This window comes from Sminthopsis crassicaudata, chromosome 1 (genome assembly GCF_048593235.1).
Source record: "Sminthopsis crassicaudata isolate SCR6 chromosome 1, ASM4859323v1, whole genome shotgun sequence".
NCBI lineage: Eukaryota > Metazoa > Chordata > Mammalia > Dasyuromorphia > Dasyuridae > Sminthopsis > Sminthopsis crassicaudata.
In genome coordinates, this window is record NC_133617.1 from 470,300,626 (window position 1) to 470,322,803 (window position 22,178).

The 22,178-nt window shown below is 35.9% G+C and overlaps 1 protein-coding gene across 1 annotated transcript in view; it reads right to left on the reverse strand.

Moving 5' to 3' along the window:
- Window positions 1-2,347: 2,347 nt before the first annotated feature.
- Window positions 2,348-22,178, reverse strand: part of DNAH3 (dynein axonemal heavy chain 3) — a 187,217-nt gene continuing 167,386 nt past the window's right edge. Inside the window, exons 53-62 of the mRNA XM_074280953.1 lie at window positions 19,865-22,006; window positions 18,965-19,190; window positions 16,067-16,311; window positions 13,671-13,787; window positions 12,220-12,374; window positions 11,394-11,561; window positions 10,239-10,381; window positions 8,753-8,957; window positions 8,075-8,212; window positions 2,348-4,847 (exon numbers count right to left, since the gene is read on the reverse strand). Of these exons, the coding sequence (XP_074137054.1) occupies window positions 4,494-4,847; window positions 8,075-8,212; window positions 8,753-8,957; window positions 10,239-10,381; window positions 11,394-11,561; window positions 12,220-12,374; window positions 13,671-13,787; window positions 16,067-16,311; window positions 18,965-19,190; window positions 19,865-22,006 (3,893 nt within the window). The 3' untranslated portion in view covers window positions 2,348-4,493. The remainder of the gene's footprint in view (window positions 4,848-8,074; window positions 8,213-8,752; window positions 8,958-10,238; window positions 10,382-11,393; window positions 11,562-12,219; window positions 12,375-13,670; window positions 13,788-16,066; window positions 16,312-18,964; window positions 19,191-19,864; window positions 22,007-22,178) is intronic.

Sequence of the window (22,178 nt, forward strand, 5' to 3'; positions counted from 1 at the left end):
ATTATTCATTGATCCTTGTGACTTTAGGGAAGTAAAAACTCCTCTTCCTTTCTCTGCTTTTACTTTTGACTGCAGGGTTGGACTTTGTGCTTATTTTAGCTATTTTAATATAGTTGTTCCAAAACTTAGCAAATCCCTAATAGCTTATATTTGTACAATTTGCTTTAAGGTATAAAACTTCTTAGGATTTTCTTTTTTGAATGGAGCCCTGTATCCCTTACAAGCAGAAAGCAAAACAGTGGTTTTATCTGCTTTTAAAGTTTGTTTCTTCACCATACTTTTTACTTGCTATTCTCATTATGTTTTCTGAAGCAACATCAATCTACCATAAAGGCAATGAGGATCTTTTGTCCTTATAGCCATAACTTCTATAGCTTGTGTTTCTTGGGCAAAGCTTATAAATAACGAAATATTCCTATCTCTTTTTTATGAACCAGTGGTTGTGTTCACTATAACACATACAACCTGATTTATCCAAAAATACCATGAAGAGCAAAATTTCCTCACATTAAAAACATTTCAAATATTAGAAAATGTGGCACAGTAGAGCATTTTTGCTGAACTCTCCCAGCATTCCTCTTTAAACAACTTTTTTTAAATTTATCAAATTGAAATTTAGGTGGCATGACCACAAAGTGACACAGTGAGTCTTTTTTTTTTTCTATCCCAGAACAGCTTAGGATGACAGAAAAAGTAATCTGCAGAGACGCGTTGGAGGCTGGCTGAGACCTAGGCATTATAGAAGAGACAACATTGGTTAGAAAAATTACAGGAAACCCCTATGCTAGAACTGAGTACTGAATTAAGTGCCATTTGGCAACTCTACTACCCATTACCTGGTTCAAACAGGTACCTGCCTACTTGTGGACCAGAGCACAGTGACCATACTTCTTCCCAGATCTCATTGCCTTAGAAATATCCAAAATTTACAGACTCCCTCCAAATCTAGCTGTGAAAACAACAAGACATAAAAGCCTGAAGTTCAGGAATGGCTCTTCTCCCTTCCCTGTTCCCCTTCTCCTCCCAGAGACAAGCATAAGTTAAGAAATAAGAGGAAAAAGGGAAAAAAAGAATCTGACAATAAAAAACTACAATGAGAGAAACTCAGTACACAAAACAAAGACAGCCATGACTTGAAAATATCTGCAAGCAATACTTCAAAGGAAAAAAACTGCTTATCTTGGGATATATGCCCAACAAGAATTCCCAGAAGAGCTAGACAAAGATTTTTTTCTTTTTTAAAGAATAGACATAGAGGAATAATTAGGCAAAGAAATGAGGGTAATGCAAGAAAAAATTATGAAAAAAGAATAGCTTAGTCTAAGGTATTAAAAAAAAAAATACTGTAAAAAAGAACTTCTTGAAAATGGGATTGACCAAATGGTAAAAAAAAGAAAAGAAAAAAAATACAAATCCTCCTTGAAAAGAATTCCTTAAAAATGATCAAATGGAAGCTTACAGTTCCATGATTTAGTAAGAAAAAAGTCAAAAGACTGGAAAAAAATGTGAAATATCTCATTGGAAAAACAACTGACCTAGAAAATAGGTCAAGGAGAGATCATTTTAGAATTATTTGACTACCACTTTTCCCCAGGACTTCAGCCCCTAGGAGTCAAAAGTTTTCTGTCTCATATTTTTCCTTTTTGATCTGATTTTCTTGTGCAGCATGATAATTGTGGAAATATGTATAGAAAAATTGCACATGTTTAATATATAATGGATTACTTGCCATCTAAGGGAGGTGGTGAAAGGAGGGAGAAAAAATTTGGAATACAAGGTTTTGTATGGGTGAATGTTGAAAACTATGCATATGTTTTAAAATTTTTTTTAAATTTTAATAAAAAGCTTTTTTAAAAAATATAAGTAAATTAAGGAAGCATAGAAAAAATTACTTGTCAAATCTATGAATAAGGGAAATATTCATGGCCCAACAAGAAATAGCAAGGATCATAGGAAGTGAAATTGATCACTTTGATTACATTAAAAAGGTTTTACACAAAAAAAATTAAAATTTAAAAAAAAATCAAAATAGCCAAAATTAAAGAAAAGGTTGAAACTGGGGAGAAATAATTTACAGCAAGTTTCTTTGATAAAGTTCCCATTTCTCAAATATATTGGGAACTGAGCCAAATTCATAAAAATAAGAATCACTTTCCAATTGCTAAATGGTGAAAGGATTTGAATAGGTAGTTTTCAAAAAAGGACATCAAGGCTATCAATAATTATATGAAGAAATGCTTTAAATCACTAAACATTAGAGAAATGCCCATTAAAACAACTCACAGCCAACAAATTGACTAACATGATAGAAAAGGAAAATAACAAAAATGGAATGAAAGGATGGAGGTGAAAAAATAGGCAAACTAACACATTGTTGGTGAAGCTGTGAACTGGTCCAACCATTCTGGAAAACAATTTCGAACTGTATCTTATAGCACAAATGGCTATGAAACTGCTTGCTATTTGACCCAGCAGTGCACTTATTAGGTCTTTATCCCATAATGATCAGAGAAAAAGGAAAAGGGTCTTTCTATATGTACAATAATATTCACAGTGGTTCTTTTTGTAGCGGCAAAGAGTTGGAAATTGAGGGGATGCCCATCAAATGGGGAATGGGAAGAAGCTGGAAAGATTTACAGAGTTAATGCAAAGTGAAGAGAGCAGATAGAACATTTTACACAAGAGCAGCAATATTGTGATGACAATCAACTGTGAAAGACCCAACTTAGATGAAAGATCTTATCCACCTTCAGAGAGAACTGGTTAACGAGTGCAGATTAAATCTGGGGCTTTTTTCCCTTTTATTTTTATTGCTTTTGGGGGGAGGATGGGGACAACATAACTAAAGGCCAAAAATTCCCACTGCATCCAACACCATCTGTAGTACTCCTGATATCTTGCCATGGGACCCCAATGGTTCTGGAAGAGAAAGTGAGGCTGGTGACTTTGCACAGCCTATCTTCACTTTAATTCATTTTTACATCAAACCCCCAACCAAAAATCAAACTTGAAATACTAAAATTAAAAGGAGAAATCAATAATATTGAAAGTAAAAAAAACTATTGAATTAATAAAACCAAGAGTTGGTTTTATGAAAAAGTCAATAAAATAGATAAACCTTTGGTAAATCTGATCAGAAAAAGGAAAGAGGAAAATCAAATTGTTAGTCTTACAAATGAAAAGGGGGATCTTTCCACCAATGAAGAGGAAATTAGAGAAATAATGAGTTACTTTGCCCAACTTTATGCCAATAAATTTGATAAGTGAAATAAATGGATGACTTCCTCCAAAAATATAAGCTTCCTAGATTAACAGAGGAGGAGATAAATTGCTTAAATAGTCCCATTTCATTTTTACATGAAGGCATCACCTCCCATGGTCATCTTTGAGAAAGTAAAGCTTCAACAATGTGAAAATATATTTAGCATTACACTTCAACATGTGTAATGGATATTGTTTTTCTTGCCTTCTCAGAAAATTTGGAACTGAAAACAAATATTTAAATTTTCAAAAATTTCTTATTCTTACTTTGGACTGGTTTTGCCTTTATTCAAAACATCCACCAACATAAAGCAAATTTTATTTTTAAAGTTTCATTTTCTTAAAAAAGAATCTCACCTTATATTCTAGGCAATAGTTTTAAAGAATCTTGTCCTTGGACATAAGAAATGTTAATTTTTTTTTTTTTTAATCAGCCATTAAACAGTTCTCAAAAAAAAGTAGAATGGTTCTATTTTTTTATTGGCCTTTAAAAGAACTTAGATTTTTTTTTTTTTAACACCTTATCAATCCTGCTAATTTTACATGTCTTGGAAGATTCCTGGGGTTTGTAGATACATTCAAATTATTTTCCTTAAAGAAAATTCTTTTCCTATGAAGTGATTTTCCATATGCATTCATTAGAATGAAAATCACTTAAGAAAGGTCACTTGTTATCAAGCAGAGTTTTGTATCACCTAACAAAATAACCCAGATATATCAACATAAAGAGGAGGTAAAACTAAGTATAAGAAAATTCTATTATATTAAAACACTGCCCAAACTGATTGCTTTGTTTATTTCCTAACTCCTTCTGAACAAGACTGTAGAATATCAGAGAGATGACTGGAACATAAAGTTTAGAAAAAGTATAGAAACAATATACCAAAAAAGTGAATGTTAACATTAGTATCCCAGGAGAAGCAAAATGATATAGTGGATCTAGCATTCTCAGACTCTGGAAGACCACCAGTTCTCAAGTCTTACATCTAATACATTATTAGTGAGGTGACATTGAGCAAGTCACTTAAGTTCTGTAACTTAAGCAACTTTTAATTAATTTGATAAGTTATAGGCTCCTTGAGACTCAGTTTGCTAATCTGTAAAATGGACTATGGGACCTCTGAAGTCCCCTACCAGATATTATGACCCTATAATTTCTACATTTATGAGATTGTAGTCATTGGCCTAAGGAAAGTTAAGTATATACTAGAGAGCAAGTAGGAGGTATCTTTTTAATCATCCAGCTGGCACAGTGATGCTACTCCACGGTTTATCCAGTGCTGCTGGGACAGCATCGAAGGGAGCTCTATGGAAAGGACATAGTTGGTCGAGTGGCCAGTAGTGGATAGAGTGCCTCTCCGGGCACTTGTTTTGTAGACAGGACACTGATAAATGTTGTGATGCAGGAATGTGGAACTTTCTCCTGGTTTGAGCCAAATGATGGGGAGAGGATCATAAAGAATTTTAGGGAAAGACTCTCCGATTTCCATTGTAGCTCTGTCCCACCGAGCTCCTTCCAAGAAAAGGCCTTTGATAAAAGCTCCATCTCCTGGCTTCTCTTCTACAGTTGATTCCTGTGAGGTCACCTGGAAGAATATACAACAATTGTTTGTTTTTTGTTTTTTGGGGTTTTTTTTTTTTTTCATTTATCCTCTGGGACACATAAAGTATTGCATTCAAGTACATGAAAATAGCTTGGAATTACTTAGCATTTTCTCACCTCCTACATCAATCAGAGACCAAATCCCATCAATTCTATGACTATAACATCTTGACTTCTAGCCCTTCCTTTAATCCCAGGGCCATCACCATTAAAAACAGGTCCTCATTGGCACTTGCCTGAGTTATTATCCCCTACTTCCTAACTTCAACCAATCCATCAGTCAACTCCCAGAATAATCTCTTCTTCTTTTTCTTTCCCCTCCTCCCCCCCAGCTTTTGCTGAGGCAATTGGGGTTAAGTGACTTGCCTAGAGTCACACAGGGTTAAGGGTTAAAGGTCTGAGGCCAGCCCCAGAATAATCTCTTCTTATACAGAATCTGATCATATCACTCTTCAGCTCAAAAAATTTAAATGGCTTTCAGTTGTTCAACCTTCTGTGTTTGACATTGAAAGAACTCTTATCATTTAGTCATCGCCCAGCTATTTCAGCCTTATCTTATGTGGCTCCTCCCATGTACTCTCCATTCTATTCAAAGTGAATGAACTATTCTTGCTATCATTAATCACTTTCAACATATCTATCACTCTCCTACCTCTACGCTTTTGCTCTTATTGTTTTCTACTAGAATTATCCCGCCTCTCCTTTCCTGCCTAATGAATTCCTAAATATTCTTTAAAGCTCAACTCCTACATGAACCCATCCCTAACAGCCTGCACCATTGGACTTTACCCAGCACTTTATTTTGTATCTTTAATACATCCATCCTGTCATCTCTTTGTGTCTTTTCTCTCTAGTAGACTATAATCTCCACGAAGGCAAAATCTTTTAAACATTTAAACTGTGTTTCTTTCCCTAAATATTTAACAAGGCTCTTTCACACTGCAGGCATGTAAATAAATGAGTAACTTCTCAGGAGCCCAGAAAACTACCTTTCTATATATATGCCAACTAGTTTTCCTGGCTATAATGACATCCCCTAGACTCAAGAACATCCCATGCAATTATACTAGTAGACCATCCCAATCACCTGGGAAGCCTAGATTCTTTTTTTGCTTAATAGTATTTTTTTTTCCTAATTATATGTAAAAACATGTTTTAGCGTTCATTTTTACATTTTGAGTTTCAAATTTTTCTCCTTCCCCTTTCCTTTTCCTTAAATGATAAGCAATTTCATATAGATTATGTACAATTATATAAAACAAGTTTCCATATTAGTCATAGTTGTGAAAGAAGATACAGACCAAAAGGAAAATAAGGAAATAAATAAACACGATAAAGTGAAAATAATATGCTTCGATCTGTATTCAGAGTCCATCAGTTCGTTCTCTGGACATAAATGTTATTTTTCAATATGAGTCCTTTGGAACTGTGGATCCTTGTATGCTGAGAAGAGTCAAGTCATTCATAGTTGATCATCATACAATGTTGCTGTTGTTGTATACAAATGTTCTCCTGGTTCTGCTGGTTTCACTTTTTGTCAATTAATACAAATCAGACAACTCTTTTTAAGAATGTAGGTAGTAGACAAGTTGCTGATCTGCTTCAGGGGAGGGAGTTTCCATACTGGGAAATCTCTATGCTTATAAAATTATAAGTCTGAACTCTTTATCTGCTGCTAGGGAGGAAAATGGTCTCTGTCACTCCAGATTTGTACCTACTATGAAGTTTAAAATCTTAGGAGGATTGTTTGGTATGATGGAAAGACCCAGAACTGATCAGGGTCAAGAACCCAGGCTTCTCTGGCTCCAAATCTGCTCTCTCTCTAATCCCTATGCCAAACACATACCTATCTGTATATATGTATGACCATCAGAGTTTGCCCAGGACTTTATATATAATCATATCATTTGAAGCTATTGTGAGCAAACCACAGAATCATTCTATAATCTCTGGGCAAAAGCTACCACTTTGATTTATTCTTAATAAAACCCAAACTCTTAGCCTGATATTCCAGGTGCTCCATTACCTATCTTGGGTTATCCTGGCTTTGTCAGAGTCATGCTGAGTGATTACTATCATTCCTATATTTGTCTTTTTGGTCCAAGCGTCCAAATACTTGAAAAGCAATGGCAGGGTAGATAACAAGATAAGGTTCTAATCCTGGCCAAGCTTATATAATCCTATTTTTGTTTTATTTTGTTTTAGAAGTAATATGACAAATATAGTACTGGATTGGAAATCATGACATCTTATTTTAGGAGAGCTATCTATAGCCAAAGTGAATAAGACTTTTTCTCTGGACACTGTAAATGGAGGGAAAGTGAGATGTTTCCTTCCAGTGATGACCTTCCTCCATTTATCTCATCTCACCTCATAAAAATCCTCTAGCTCACCTTATTTATGCAATACAACTACCACTCATAGCCATGCCTTGTAATAGACCTATTTCCTCCCTATACAGGTACCAGGGACAATCTGTACCTTCTCTTGGCATGACTGTACCAGCCATTAAGCTATCTTCCACTGTACTGCTGCCCCTTGCTTTTTGGTGGGGAGAGTGTTTTGGGGGGAAGAAAAGGAGGTATTGCCCCAGGTGAAAAAAAGTTCTAATTACAACTCTAGATTCTAACTAATTCTGTTCTTGCCATTAACTCAGTGTAACCTAAGTAAATTTATTTCCAAATCATCTTTTAACTTATATTTCCCAATTGTGAAGCAAATAGATTGAAGTAGGTAATATTTGAGAACTATTCCAATTCTAATATTCTACTGATATAAGATAATTATATGCCTTTTCTGCTCCCTTTCTCTATACGCTAAGTTAGTTCAGTGCTTGACCAGTAATGTTTTCATTTGCTTTTTCCATAATCTTCAAAGTAATACTTTATTATATTCAGATTCAAAGCTAAATAGTAACATTCTTCAGGATGAAGGACCCAACCAGATTGTAAAAGCATCCTTAGAACTCACAGCCAAACTACTGCTTTCACTTAGTATGGAGGTGACAGGATGGAAATGCAGTTAGAATCATGGAAACAGATGCCAATGAGAATAGCAACCTGGGCCACCTTTCAAGAAAAAAGACATCAAATTATGCATCTCTTTAGCTCAGTAAAGTGAAAAAGACAGAACAAGAGGAGATCCTAGGATCATCAGTTATTTTTGTTTTCACAATGGCCCTTGAACTAAACAATCTGAAGCCACCCTTACCTCGAATTGAAATCCAATATGGTCAATGGGAATGGTGTATTTCCTAGCAAAATTCTGGGAAACACCTGTTAAAAAGGACTGTGTGAAATAGAATCCTGAAATCCAGAACACATTGGGGGGTCCATTTTCAATCCACTCCTGAGGAAGCAAAGGAACAAAGTAAAATCAAACCACAGACACTTGCACAAGGGGGAAATGGTCTAGATCATTATATTGGTAAAAATAAGACTTTTAATACTTTCCCCCCAAAAAAAAAATTACTGTTTCTATTCTTTAAAAAAAAAATCCCCTTTTAAAACCTGGAAATAGCACAGAGCTTAGCTTTTCTGGAGTCACCTCCTCTATAAATCTTTTCTTATTTCATCATTCCACTGCCCATTCTGTATTGATATTGTTGATGACATTTCTTTGGACAATAATTCAAATTATATCTTTGTCATATGGATTTGTCCTACTATCTTGTCTTGCCTTATGTTTCTTTATAAACAATCACTCTTTATCCTTAATTTCATTCTCCCTCTCTTCCCAACTCATGAAAGAAAGATGACCTATAAAGAGTATGCATTGGCACCATATTGTTGATTGTATGGTTGCCAACCCCCAGTCTATTCATCTACTCTCTCACTATTCACTCCTCACAAAACTATTAGGTGTAATGGTAGATTGGATCTCTGTTACCTCGAAGAAGGTTAGACGTGCTAAGAGATCAGACACATAACCACCTAGGGGCTTCAGAGATGGGTATGACTTTGCTGCCCACATGCCTGGCACTTTCCCCACCAGCATACTATTGAAGACATCTTCTAGCTCTGAAGACATTAGGACTTGGCCTTTGATGGCTCTACCCAGGTTGATCAGACTGCTCCGAACCACTGATGTCAGTCTGTGGGAGATAGAAATCAAGCTCAAATAATACTTCTATATAGGAATCATTTCCTCCTCCCATCCCAAGTGTATTAAGGCAGATAATTTTCTTTTTTTATTGTCACAATAATAATAAACAGAATAGATGAGGTGACTAGAATTTGACTGAGAGAAATTAAAGAGCTTTATTATTGTCCAGGGAGTTTGCTGGAATCTACAGACAAGTTTTCTACTTCAAGGGAGATCAGACAACAAGGATCTCTTTGTCCTAAGACCCATCCCCTGGACCTAAGCTTGACTGGAAACAATTGTATTTCAAAGCTAGAATCATCAGTGGGATAAAGCAAATTAGGGTCCCGAAAGGGAAAGTGATGTTGGGCTACGAAGAAATATTGATACCTTGTGATTAAAAACTAACAAGCAAAATAATGAATTGAGCCTTCCATGCCCCAAACTAATCCATTATGTTGCTACCCTGCCACTATCACTCCATTATACTCCTGCCCTACTACTATCACCAAGAAAGTCGGATGGAACTTCTTTTTCCCTTCCTTCTATACACAGTCTCCAAGGATACTCTTGATGTTTACTTTAATTTGATTCTACCAGAAGTTGAGGGAAATGATTGAAAGATACATAAGAGTTTTATTTCTTTATTATATATGCTAGGCTATACTCCATCAGAAATGAGTTGTGTAAAGAGTCATGCTGATGCAAAATAAACTTATGGAACTACATTAGCTGGGTGAACCACCCCAAAGCCTCATTGCCAAGCAAATTAGGCAATGGTTTCCAATGGAAGGCTATCAGACAAAACAGTTGCTGCTCCATCATTTTACCTTTTAAGAGGCAAATGTCCAGTGTCCCCTGAAATAGTTTCTCCCTAATCTGAAGGTCTTATGAAGATCTGATCTGGATCATTGATTTGGTTGGTATAGAAAATTACTAAATGAAGAAATATCCTTTCTATCAGGCCATCTTTTTTTTTTTTCTATAACTTAAAATTGTTTTTGAGTTATTAAGTTGAATCTGACTCTTTGTGATCCCATGGACCATGAATACCATTTTTCTTGGCAAAAATACTGTAGTGGTTTGCCATTTCCTTTTCCAGGGGATTAAGGCAAATAGAAGATGAGTGACTTGACTAGATAACACAATTGTAAATGTCTGAGGCTGGATTTTAACTCAGGTCTTCCTGATGCCAAGCCCCGTACTCTGTCCACTGAGCCATCTCATCATCAACTTATAGGGGACAGCCTAAGTCAGCAATTATGACCACAGAGAAAAAGGCCAATCCTACCTGTTAAATCGAATGAGCTCCTGCCTCAAGACAGTGTTCATGGACTCTTCATAGACCACTGGGTACATTTTCATGACCATTTCTAAGTCATAATCACTAGGAAGTTTGGATAGGATGTCCTTAGCCAACTCTTCAACCACTTCCTTAAATTTCAAATTGGTAGAGAAGCAAATATGGAATAAGCTTTCTGAGTGGTGGCTTTCTCAAAAGAATTAACATGTAATAAATAGTTCTTTTAAATGTGCTTTGATAGAATTTCTCTGGAAATCATCAGCAGGGTATAAAATGTAAAGCAATTGGGGCAGCAAGATGGTACAGTGGATAGAGCACCAGTCCTGGAATCAGGAGGACCTGAATTCAAATCCAGCCTCAGACACTTAACACTTCCTAGCGGTGTGACCTGGGCAAGTCACTTAACCCCAATTGTCTTAAAAAAAAACTCAACTCCACCCCATTAAAATACAAACCAATTATCATATGGGTTCCCCATTTATTCTTGCTATGAATTCTATCTACATTAACTGTAAGGAAACATATAGGAGAATCATAACCTTTTGGTTCACAATAGGCAATAAGACCTCATCTGAGGCAATAAGATAAATAAATAAATCTGACCCTGATATTTAAGTCTGTGATTTAGATACAAACTTGCTCTTTAACCAAGGAAGTTAGTAAAGTGAGATTAGCAGTGATCATTAAGGAATTTCTCATTCTTCCAAAAGAATCATTCTTGAGTCTCCACACATGGGTTGCCCAGGGACTCTAATGCTAGACCTCTGCAGGAGCATTTCTTAGTGGTGTTGGTCACCTTATTCAACAGCTTATAAATCCTTCTCACTCACTGACTCTGTTTACCTACTCATATATAAATATAAAGCATTAAAAGAAAGTAAGGTATTATTATAATAAGAGGTTTGGATGAGATCACCTCTAAGGTCCCCATTTCTGGCTCTAACATTCCATGATTAGAATTCTGAAGTCTTCATTTCACAGTTTACACATCTTCCCCAAACACAGAGATATCTTAGATCATTTCTTTCCAATGCTCCAAAGTCAAATCCAATCTAGAAACTGATACTATCCAACAATATCATTCCTTTGGGGGGGGGGGAGGTGTGGAACAGGGTATTGATATCATCTCAAACCTATTATTACCTGAGGAGACTTGCCAGCTCCCCCACTTTGCCTGGGAAGTGTCAGTAATACACCATTAAACAATAGATTGGTTTCCTGGTTGTCCTTGGTGATATCTGCATTTTCATGAAGGCCAAAAACTTCAGGGTGGGTTGCTATGGGCAAGCTCCTTATGTACTCAATGTACTCCTGGAAATAAAACCTCAGGTTAAGGAAGGACAAACTCAGAATCCACATGGAAGAGACAGGACGTGATGAGTCAGATCCTCAAGAGGTACTGACTAGTAAGGGACACTAATAACTGATATCAGTTTACTGGGATCATCATGGTGACAACCAACCTCTCTAACTCCAATACATTTCAAGTAACTGACTGTAAAGATCATTTGCAACTTTCTAATATTCATATTTGTAATTTTGTAGGAAAATAGTGAAGATAAACCCCAGGTATTACTACCAATTCTAAATTTGTTAGCCTTGTACTACTTGATCATAACCATGTACTGAGCCTTTGGACAGAAGAACAAACTAAACCAAACTCTAAAACTGAGGATGAGAAGAGTTGCTAATGACATGGATGGCAGTAGAGAAAAACCTGAGATAATGGTTGAGAGTACTCTATAATACTCTTTTCTCTTTTCCTCCCTCCTCCCTCCTGCCTCTCTTCCTCATTTCCCAACTCATCTGCTTTTCCCTTACCCTCTCCCCTTTTCTCCTCTACCTATATATTCAGGATCATTCATGTTTGCATACCTCAGAAGTAAAGGGAGTCACTGAAGTATGTCTTAAAGTAGAATCTAAAAAGATACTGAGAAATGTGGGGTAAAATTCTGGAGCAATGTCTTACCGAGTATGGACCATCTGGTGGAACATAGTAGATGCCTCCAGAAGCCAAGCTGTAAAAGTCATTTTCTATATCTTTATTATAGAATATGGAAAGAAGGGATAGTAGGAGGCGTCTGTCTTTGTCATCAGTCACTCTGCCACCATAATTACATTCACCTGGGGAAAGTCAATAGAAACTGGGCAGAAATGAGGCCTTTGATTTGGTTATTACTCATTCATTCAAAAGGATTTATTGAGCATTTCAGTTACTGGGTTAAGTACTGTAGGAGACAGAAAGATGAATAAAAAAAATTTCTGTTCTTGAAAGCAACTTATAGTCTCATAGGGGATGAGAAATAAGCAAAATGATAATACAATTTAGAATGTGATAAATGCTTAAGAGGAACATCTGCATGCCTATCATCATTAAGAATATCTTTGTTTCCCTCCCATCCTCCTTCAGCTTCCTTTGTATATGATATATACTTTGATTAAACTAGACAAATTGATGTTCTTCAAAATTGCCCCTAGCTTTCCTACTCTTGTTCCCTGGCTTACGCTACATTCTTTCCCTGGGATATCCTCCTTACTTAGTTCCAATTTTTATATAAACTTTCAAGATCCAACTTAAATACCATTTCTTCCATGAAGTTCCATGATAGGCATGCAGATATTAAATCTCTTATAAAAAATTTGTCCATCCGTGGCATTGTAGACAAAGTGTCATATTAATCAGGAGAACTGAGTACTGTCTAATCACTGTTTGTGAGTCCCAGCAAATCATGGGGGAAGTTGAGGGGGGAAAAAAACATGCCCCATAGGATTAAGGCGTGTGTTGGTATCCATGGCAACAAAGAAAATCAAGAAGAGGAAAGATTTCAGAGGAGGATGAGTCTGGTTTAAGACAGAGTTCAAGGTGCTTGTGGGATATCTAGGGAGAGCTGACCAGACTATGGCTAAATGTGAGGTGTCTGGAGCTTAGGAGGATGACATAGGAATGTGCTCAGTTTATTGGAGAGGTTTTGCTAACCCAGTTAGTATTGGGTTTCTAGAGTAAAAAACTAATGGCACACGGGTCTTATGAAGGAATTCAGAGATAGCTTTGAAATGATCTCTTGAAAATATCGGGGTGTTTTGTTAGTTTATTTGTTATTAAGTAAACAGTATCCTATCTCTTCAAGGATCTAGTAGGGGTATTGTATCACTCATCTGGCTTTTATGCAATATACATATTGCTTGCCACATTTTTTAAGTCTCCCTAGGTGTTGTTTCTTTAGAGTAGGAACTTATGCATCTTTTTCAACTCCTAATAGCCTTCCACATAATAGGTAAGCAATAAATATTTGACTTGGTTAATTGATTAGGAAGCAAAGAAGCTTGCTGCTCCTTTAAGGTGGTTGAAGGAAAAGAAAGAACAGACGGATGTGATATAAAAAAGAAATATTTGCTATAGCAGCTAAACTCTTTCAATACCTGTTAGGTAGGTCAGAGCCTCAAATGGCACTTCCTCATATTCATTAAGGAACATCTGGATCTGCCGCATGCTGATTCTGAGGTCAGATTCATTGAATTCATAGGGAATATTCCAACCTGCCAGGGTCAGAGAAGTACAGATATGAAAGCTCCTATTTAGTAATCACATACAGGGGAATAAAGTTCCATTATGGGATATATCAGCATCTTTCTTCCAGAGTAAAAAAATCCAATTTGCACTGATATTTATAATCAATGTGAGTCTGCCTTTGACCATGTTGGTACTAAATCAACTTCTTTAATATTCTCTTGATTAGTGTGGTAAATGTCAAGAAGCTGGGATTTGGGATTATCTTGGTTGAAATATTTTCTTATAGCAAAAAATTATAAAACTAATATAGAAATAAAATTAGAGAGAGGCCCTTAGCTTTTCCCACCTTTGATCCCAAATTCACCCAAGTCAGAGAGGGCAGCTCAGCAGTCATTGGGAGCATGACCAAATCTGATCCAGTCCAGGTGTGGGCAACAGATAGTCTGCATACCCACCATGCCTTTCTACCTTCATGTCCCATCACTTTTTGGAAGCATGAACTGAGTTGTTTTTTCTTCTTCCTTTATAAAATTGACAAGGTATTTGCTTGGGCTTCTTCCAACTCTAAAATTATTCAATTCAATTCAATTCAATTATTAAAATAATGCAAATTATGGAGATTTGTACTCCATCTGATTGTACTTCAGCTTTACTTTCAGTAAGAGCTGAATGGTTTTGAGCAAGTTATGTCTGTGTGTCTGTGCCCACATGTGACTTTAAGACCTTTTTCAGCCCCTTCATCAAAACATCTACTTGTACACTGTATGACTACTTTCCTCCCTTTTTTCCCCCAATCTCCTTCTCCTTCTTTAAGTAATTGGACTTTTTGGATGCTATGTATAAAAAAAAGTACTTATCTTCACACCTAGTTATTGAGAAAATTTTGTTAAAATAGGAAGCTACCAAATGATATGCCTGTTCTCTCCTGGAGTATCCTCCAGCAGTTTTCTTGTGATACTCATGCCTTTGTCTAAGTTGTCCCAGGATCAATCTCTCTATGACCCATATCCGCAAATCCCATCTTCTATACATTTCTACAATAAAGTTGTTCTGGCTCATAGTGATCACTAGTCCTTTTCTAAATGCTGTCAATCTCCATAATAATACCTTCTAGCATTTTACCAAGAAACTTGGTATACAATTTGAAAAATGTAGCCTCTTTCATTTTGGGATAACTGATTTAATTGGCTGTCTCTTATGATATCTCTCCTTTTATGACTTTTTTTTTTCAAATAATAATATCAATGACTTTTAAAAGCCACTAACAGTAATTTGTAGTTTAGTTTTCCTGAGTCTGATGACTTATAATAACTAGTTCATTGAGAGCAGCCAGGTGCTTTCTTTCTATTTATTTCTATTTCATATTAGTTTTCTGTTAACCATCAATTTCATTTTCATTTGAAACTCTCTCATAGAATCAAAATAAGAATTGAATGCTTCTGTATTTTCTCTGTTATCTATTTGCACCATCTCTTCTACCCCAAGAAGTAAATATAGATATCCCCCAACATAAGGGATAGGAATGGGGAGGTAGAAGTGAAACAGATGAGTAAGGAGGGACAGAAATAGGGGAAGAAAGATAGTGAGAGAAAACGGGAGAAAAATAAACAATAAGTAATTATAGATTAGAAAGTGGATTGGACGACTTCTCCCATAAAATGGAAACATTAAAAATTTGTACTCAACAACTCAACAATATGTTGCTTTCAGGAAATGTTACAAAATTAGAGATATAGATAAGTATAAAATAAAGCTCAGGAGTAGAATTTGTTATATTAAAAAAAAAAAGCAGGGGTAATAATCACAATCTCAGATAAAATAAAGCTAAAATAAGATTTAATCAAAAGAGAAAAATAGGGAAACAGCCATAGACTGTTTAAAATAACTAGACAGTATAAGGATGGAATATTGCTATAGTGTAGAAAATGATGAATTGTTGGATTTAGAAAAATATTGAACTTGGACTTATGAAAGAAGTTATTCACCTTCAAAGAAACATTGTAGTTTTCTTGAGTGGTGAAGGAGAAAAAAATTTAAAAGTGCACAGCGGAGAACAGAAGAAAACTTACAAGGAAGCAAAGAAAAGATGGACAACTCTGAACACAATGTGTAGTATTTATTATATGGGCTTTCTTGAAATGGAAATTTATTGCTTTATATTTTAGATCCCCCTCTCATGTTCTGCTGTGCACATAGCAATATTTTTTTGTTTTCTTATTTTGTATTTAAGCTTAAAATTAAATAAATTAAATTAAATGTTTAAAAGAAAGAAAGAAAGAAGTTTGTGAAGTTTCCTAGAACTTACCTAAAGGTCCAAAGTTTCTTCTCTCTTGAACAATGGCATGGAAGAAACAAAGGCCAAATAACAATTTGTGCCACATCTGAATTTTTTCACAACTGTTGAAGAAAACAGGATCTGAGATAGGGTCATTGAGGTAGGAACGCAAGAGGTTGGCTCGGACACCTTTGGGGGGTTCATTGGTCATTTTGATTCCATTCTGGAGAATGCTGACAGGAAACTTCTCTGACGGATAACTGGTTAGCCACAACCTAGAAAGAGAAAAGTACAATTAATTGTCTTACCTGAAAATCAATTTATCTCCTAAAGCCAAAAAAAACCAAACAAACAAAAAAAAAAAAATTCTTAGAAATCACCAGACTTCTGCAAAAATTTGTTTTAAATGATCTGAGAACTGACACAAATAACCTATGTCCTAAACTGGACTTAATTTTCTATTGAAATTAATAATTATAATAATGGCAAATGTTTAGATAGCATTTTAGGGTTTACAAAGTACTATGCAAGTTGGTTACTCTTTGTGCTTCACAACAATCTTGTGAGATAGCTCTATTATTAGATCTATTTTATGGTGAGGAAACTGAGATGGAAAAGTCAAGTCTTGGTGAAGGTCTTACCTTGGAACATCCTTCCCATCCTTCTTAAAACCTTTTTCTCTCATTGGTGGGTTCCTTCTGGCAGCCTTCATTTTGGGGAAGAACCCTTGCAAGCTATCTTTCGTTTCCTTCTCAGCTCTGCTTTTGACTCTCCAAACTTAGTTTGGGTATTTACCCCAATCTCCCCCTGCTTTTCATCTCATTTATTCTTGTTATTTTCCTCCATTAGAAAGTAGGGCAGGGACTGACTTTTTTGCTTGCATTTATCTCCCTATGCTTAGCATGGTGTCTTACATGTATTAACAATATTAATATTACAATATATGTATCATAATAAATAATAATAATATTAATAACAAATGTTTGTTGCCATCCTGTTGTCATTCTGCTCACAGTCACACAGTTTGTAAATTTAACAATGGGTTTCCATTCTCAAGAGGTACATAAATAGCAAAAATAAATAGAATTTATATTCCTTTTTTTTTTTTTTAATTACTTCAGAGGCAAAAATAATTTGAGGTGAAAGAGACTTAAGAGATTACTTATTTGAAAACCTTTATTTTATAGATGAAAGGAAGTGATTTGTCTTTACCAACACAAATGACTCTCTATAGCTATTCTGATTGTACTTCATTTGACATGGATGGGGAGGCAGAGGAAATGTTTTATTTTTTAAAGCATATTTTTAAAAATTTATATTTTTCTATAGTATTTTTTCAAATACATGTAAAGATAGCTTTCAACATTTATTTTGGTAAGACTTCATGTTCTAAATTTTTCTCCCTCCCTCCCTGACCTCCTCTCTCCCCAAGACAATAAACAATCTGATATAAGTTAAATATATGCTATCCTTTTAAACTTAAAAGAAATACTTTATAACAATTAGAAAGCACTATCCTAAACTAAATGGCCTTTTTGAGGAAACAGGGGCTTTTAATCTTTTTATATTCATAGATAATGGGCAGGTGGGTGAAACTTAGGAATCCCTTCTCAGAAAAAAAGTTTTTAAATGTAAAAAATAATATATGTAGGGCTACAAAGGAAATCAATTATATTGAATATAGTTATTAAAATATAAAAAAACAACACCAACAAATTCATGAACCACAGGTCATTAATTCTAAAGGATATATATATAGCTCCCTATCATTGATGGCCTCAAGATTTCTAGACCACTATCTATTTGTCTTTCAAATTTGTGCTAGATTAAATCAATATTTTCCAATCTGTGGGCCTTGGACTGTTTTTTTCTTTGATCAGGGAGCAAAAATTGGGGTGGGGATACTTATGGAAAAAGGCATCATCTGATTCCATGAATTTTTTATGACTAAAGAATTCACCACTGAAGGTAAGTCTGGTCTACAGTTCATGAACTTCTCTACCCCTAGCAAGGCTTGTGCTCAGAAAACAGATTGTTCTCAAAGCCTTTCAAACCTTGTTGAATTCACGACAGTAGTGTTGTAATCTTTGAGAATCCAGGCTTACCTTCAGGCTTTGATATGAAGTAGTAGTAAGGCAGCATAGAAAACAGTAAACATAGTTTCTATAGACTAAACAAATGCTGTGTCACTCATATATATTTCTCACAAGTCTGTAGGCAGTATTATGATAAATAAAATATAGATGTATATAAAAGCAACAATTAAGTTCATAAGAGCTCATCATAATGCATTTTCTCAATTAATGGATGTTAATAGTCCTACTATCATATAGAGATCCATGAAAAATTTTGATGCTAAAAATGGGTCTTCATATTGGAAAGGTTAGAAACCACTGGATTAGTAGTCCTTTAATAATAATAGATAACATTTATATAATGCATTAACATAATCTCATTTGTTCCTCATAACTAACCCTGTGAGGTAAGTGATTGTTATTATCTCTATTTTTCTAATTAGGAAATTGAGGCAGGTAGAGGGGAAATGATTTGCTCAGAGTCATATAATTAGTAACTGCCTGAACTAAAATTTGAACTCGTCTTCCTGACTAATACTAAAGTGACACTAACCACTGTACTGACTAGCTGTCTCACAAGAGAGCTCTGGACCCTAAAATTCTATGATTCATGCAGCAGATGGCCAAAAGGAAAAAAAAAAAAAAGATAATAGAAACCGATCAGTCGGATTATTTATATAAATCAACATATTTTATTTCATTTATTTTTTATTTTGTTTTATTTATTGTTTCATTTTTACTTAAAAAAATTTACAAAACCCCCCCAAAGAAACAAAAGTGGAGGTGGGAGAAGGAGAGATACTCAAATAAGAGTTAAACATAGAAATAGGGAACTTTCTGGGTAGCCTCTTACCTGAAAGCTGGATTGGTGGTTTCGGGAACAATCACTTCCTCACATATCTTCTCCAAAGCAGGCATCCAGCTGGTGGCTAGATGGCAGTTCTGTAAGACTACCCAGGTTCCCTCAGTGATGGCTTTGTCGATCATATCAGCAGCAATGGGGCCCTGGCCCTGGCCAAGGGAGATTGTTTGAATGCTGTTACCTCCCATGCCAAGATCATCTGCAAACTTGAGCAGACCTGTGAGCAAAGCCAAGGGAGCTTTTAGAAGAGACCACGATGACTCTGCTGAATTTTCAATGATCCCATGAAAGCAATAGTGTAAATTAAAATTCCTAACCCTTGCAAAAAAAGTTCTCTTTATGGTATCAGCAAGAAAAAAAGCTTGTCAGAAGACAAGTAATTTCACCTACCTTTCACAAGGAAAGCTACCTTCATAGGATCAAGGGCTAAAATAAACAGTTTCTTCTATCTTTTAATATGGTTATTTAGCATTCAAAAGTAATTAGTAAAAAGCATTCATGCTAAGATGTCAGCACTATTAGAGACTCTTTATTAATGCTCAAGCTCCTATTGCTCCTCCTATATATAAAAAAATTCAAATTTTGAGTTGCCCTTTTCTAGGTATTCAATAAGATCCACGTGTAATTATAATCATTCAACTCAGATTCTGTGAATATAATGCATATATAATTACAATTCAATACTTGGATCCTTACCTACTTCTCTTTATTATGCCTTGGTTTTCCTCTTGAATTTCTTTCCTAAATATCCTACTTAGATTTATAAAAGGAAAACTCAAAAATCTTGAAAATAGAGAATAACCCTCCTCTAATGGCATATACAAAGAAACTGGTTTTTTGTTATTAATGAGAATGCAAAAAATTTTTACCACTTAATGTTGTCTTCCTCACCTGCCATTGGATCAGCACCTGGAGACAACACAAAAATCAATGGTGCACAGCTGTTAGAATCATTGTAGGATCCCTGCAGGTCAAATGTAGGTGGTTCAATGTATGTCTTTCCCATGTTATGAACAATGAACTCCTGGGCAGCTGGAACAATTTTGTCCGGTCGCAGACATCGGAGAACCACCAAACGGTCTAATCCATAGAGATAATCCCATTCCCCAGGGAGCGGTTCTTCTTGAGGTTTGGCAGAATCATATATCTCCTTCCACAGTGAACTATCGTCTTCCACATCCTCTCTCAGACCTTCAAGACTGGGTAGTTGGGATGCACGAACGATTTCAGCCCATGACTTTTCAGACAACCATTCAGGAGCTGGATTGGGATAGGGGTTATCAAGAGCTACACCTCCTGTCAGAAGAAAACGCCAGACTTCATCATCAATTTTCCCTTTTCCTTTCATGATTCCAATAGTCAGGAGGAGAGAGAAGAGCAACTTGTCTTTCTCAAACAGTGAACGACAGACATTGTTGTAAATGCTCACTGTGAAGTCAATAATGATGTTCTCTATACGTTGATCCAAGTCATCACTCTTCCGGCTATGGGCCAGAGACTGTACATACAAGTTGATGAACCAGATTAGAGAATATTGATACATTGGTTCAATGTTAGCCAAATCAGAAATACAAAAAAAGATAGTGGAAGAATGAACAGCTACTGGCTTATAGCCCATTCTTGTTTCATCAATCTGTGTTTCTGTCACTGAGGCAATTTTCTGCTTCTCAGAGATTTCCTCAGACAGCACTTTAGAAGATGATAGAATTTTAATGGCAGTTTCATCCTCTAAAATGTTGCCTTCAGACTTGGAGAGGACCTCTAAGATCTTATCTTCTATCTCTTTTAGCTGCTTTTTGTTGTCAGCACTTTCGACAATTAGTTGATTCTTTTTCTCTTCTAGCTCAGGCTTTTCCTTGGCAGCAACAATACCAAGAAGTTGATCTTGGAGACCCAGAGGAGTAATCATAAAGTTGAGGAGACAGACTTTCACAGCTATTTCAGGGAGATAATGGGGATTTCTCAAACGGGTTGTAATGTAAAATTTAAAATCATGCGAGTATTCAATAATATTTTCACCTAATCTCATATACTCTACCCCTTGCTGTTTGAATGTTGACTTGAGTAAAATAGGCTCAATGAAAGCATCCAGTTCTTCTCCAATGTTTTCTAGCAAAACTGGAGTTCCAAATTGAAGAGCATTTTCTAGTACCCTCACATAGTTGCTATCAGAAAGTTTGATTACAGAAAGTTTATTGGATTTCTCCATATTTTTGACCCATTTGTTGGCCTGCCCCTGTGGGTCAATCATTAAAGCCCATCGTCTTGAATTGGACACAATAATGCCATTATCGATGGAAAAAGAATCTATGGGCAATCCAGCAATCTGCCAGGCTCGGATTTTCACAGGATCTCCTAAGGTGTTACTGAGACTGAAGTCATTGGAGCCTGGGATTTCTTTCTCCTTGCAGTATTGTAGCCATTGATTTTGGCAGTCAGTACGATAATCTACTGTAAAGGCCCCCAGATAAGCCACAGTGCCCGAGGACAGCAGCACATCCCCTGTTAGGTTAGTATAACGAATCCCCAATAGCCGGGCAGCTTCTGTCCATCGGTCTTTCTCTCCTCCAAGGCCACTGATCAGTTTCTCTGCCCTGACTAACTTCTGGGAGCAGAGGTCAATATTGTCTTCCAATGCCTTTTTCTTCATATTCATAGCCTCAAATTCATCATTCAGGGCTTGCAATCGATCTTCCACCAGCTTCAACTCTGCCCGTTTTTGATTCAACTTTCCCATCTGTTCATCCAGCTTCCCTTCTGCCTCTCGCAATCTTTCCCTCTTGGGAGCCACCACTTTGGCCACTCGATCATACACCTCCATGGCCCTCACCCACTTGCACAAGCCCTCACAAGCCGATGACACATTCTTAATGACTGCAGGCTGGAAATCTGGGTGGTCAATGAATCTTTCTCGGATCCTTCTCATGATTATAGGAGGGATATTATCTTTATCATAAGTCTTCAAACTATCCAAGAATTTCAGATCCCCAAGGACTTTCCTGGATGTACCCCAGAAGTCTTCTATCATCTTACCTGTTAAGTACAAGAAGTATTTATTGAGTACCTATTATGTAAATCATTCATTGTCAATTAAAAGTTAGGGGCCAATTTAATTCAGTGTTGTAAATACTTTTAAAGTTTGGCTACAGATAAAAAAAATTTTTTAAAATATTTTATTATGTGATGTCATATTACTTCAGCACTT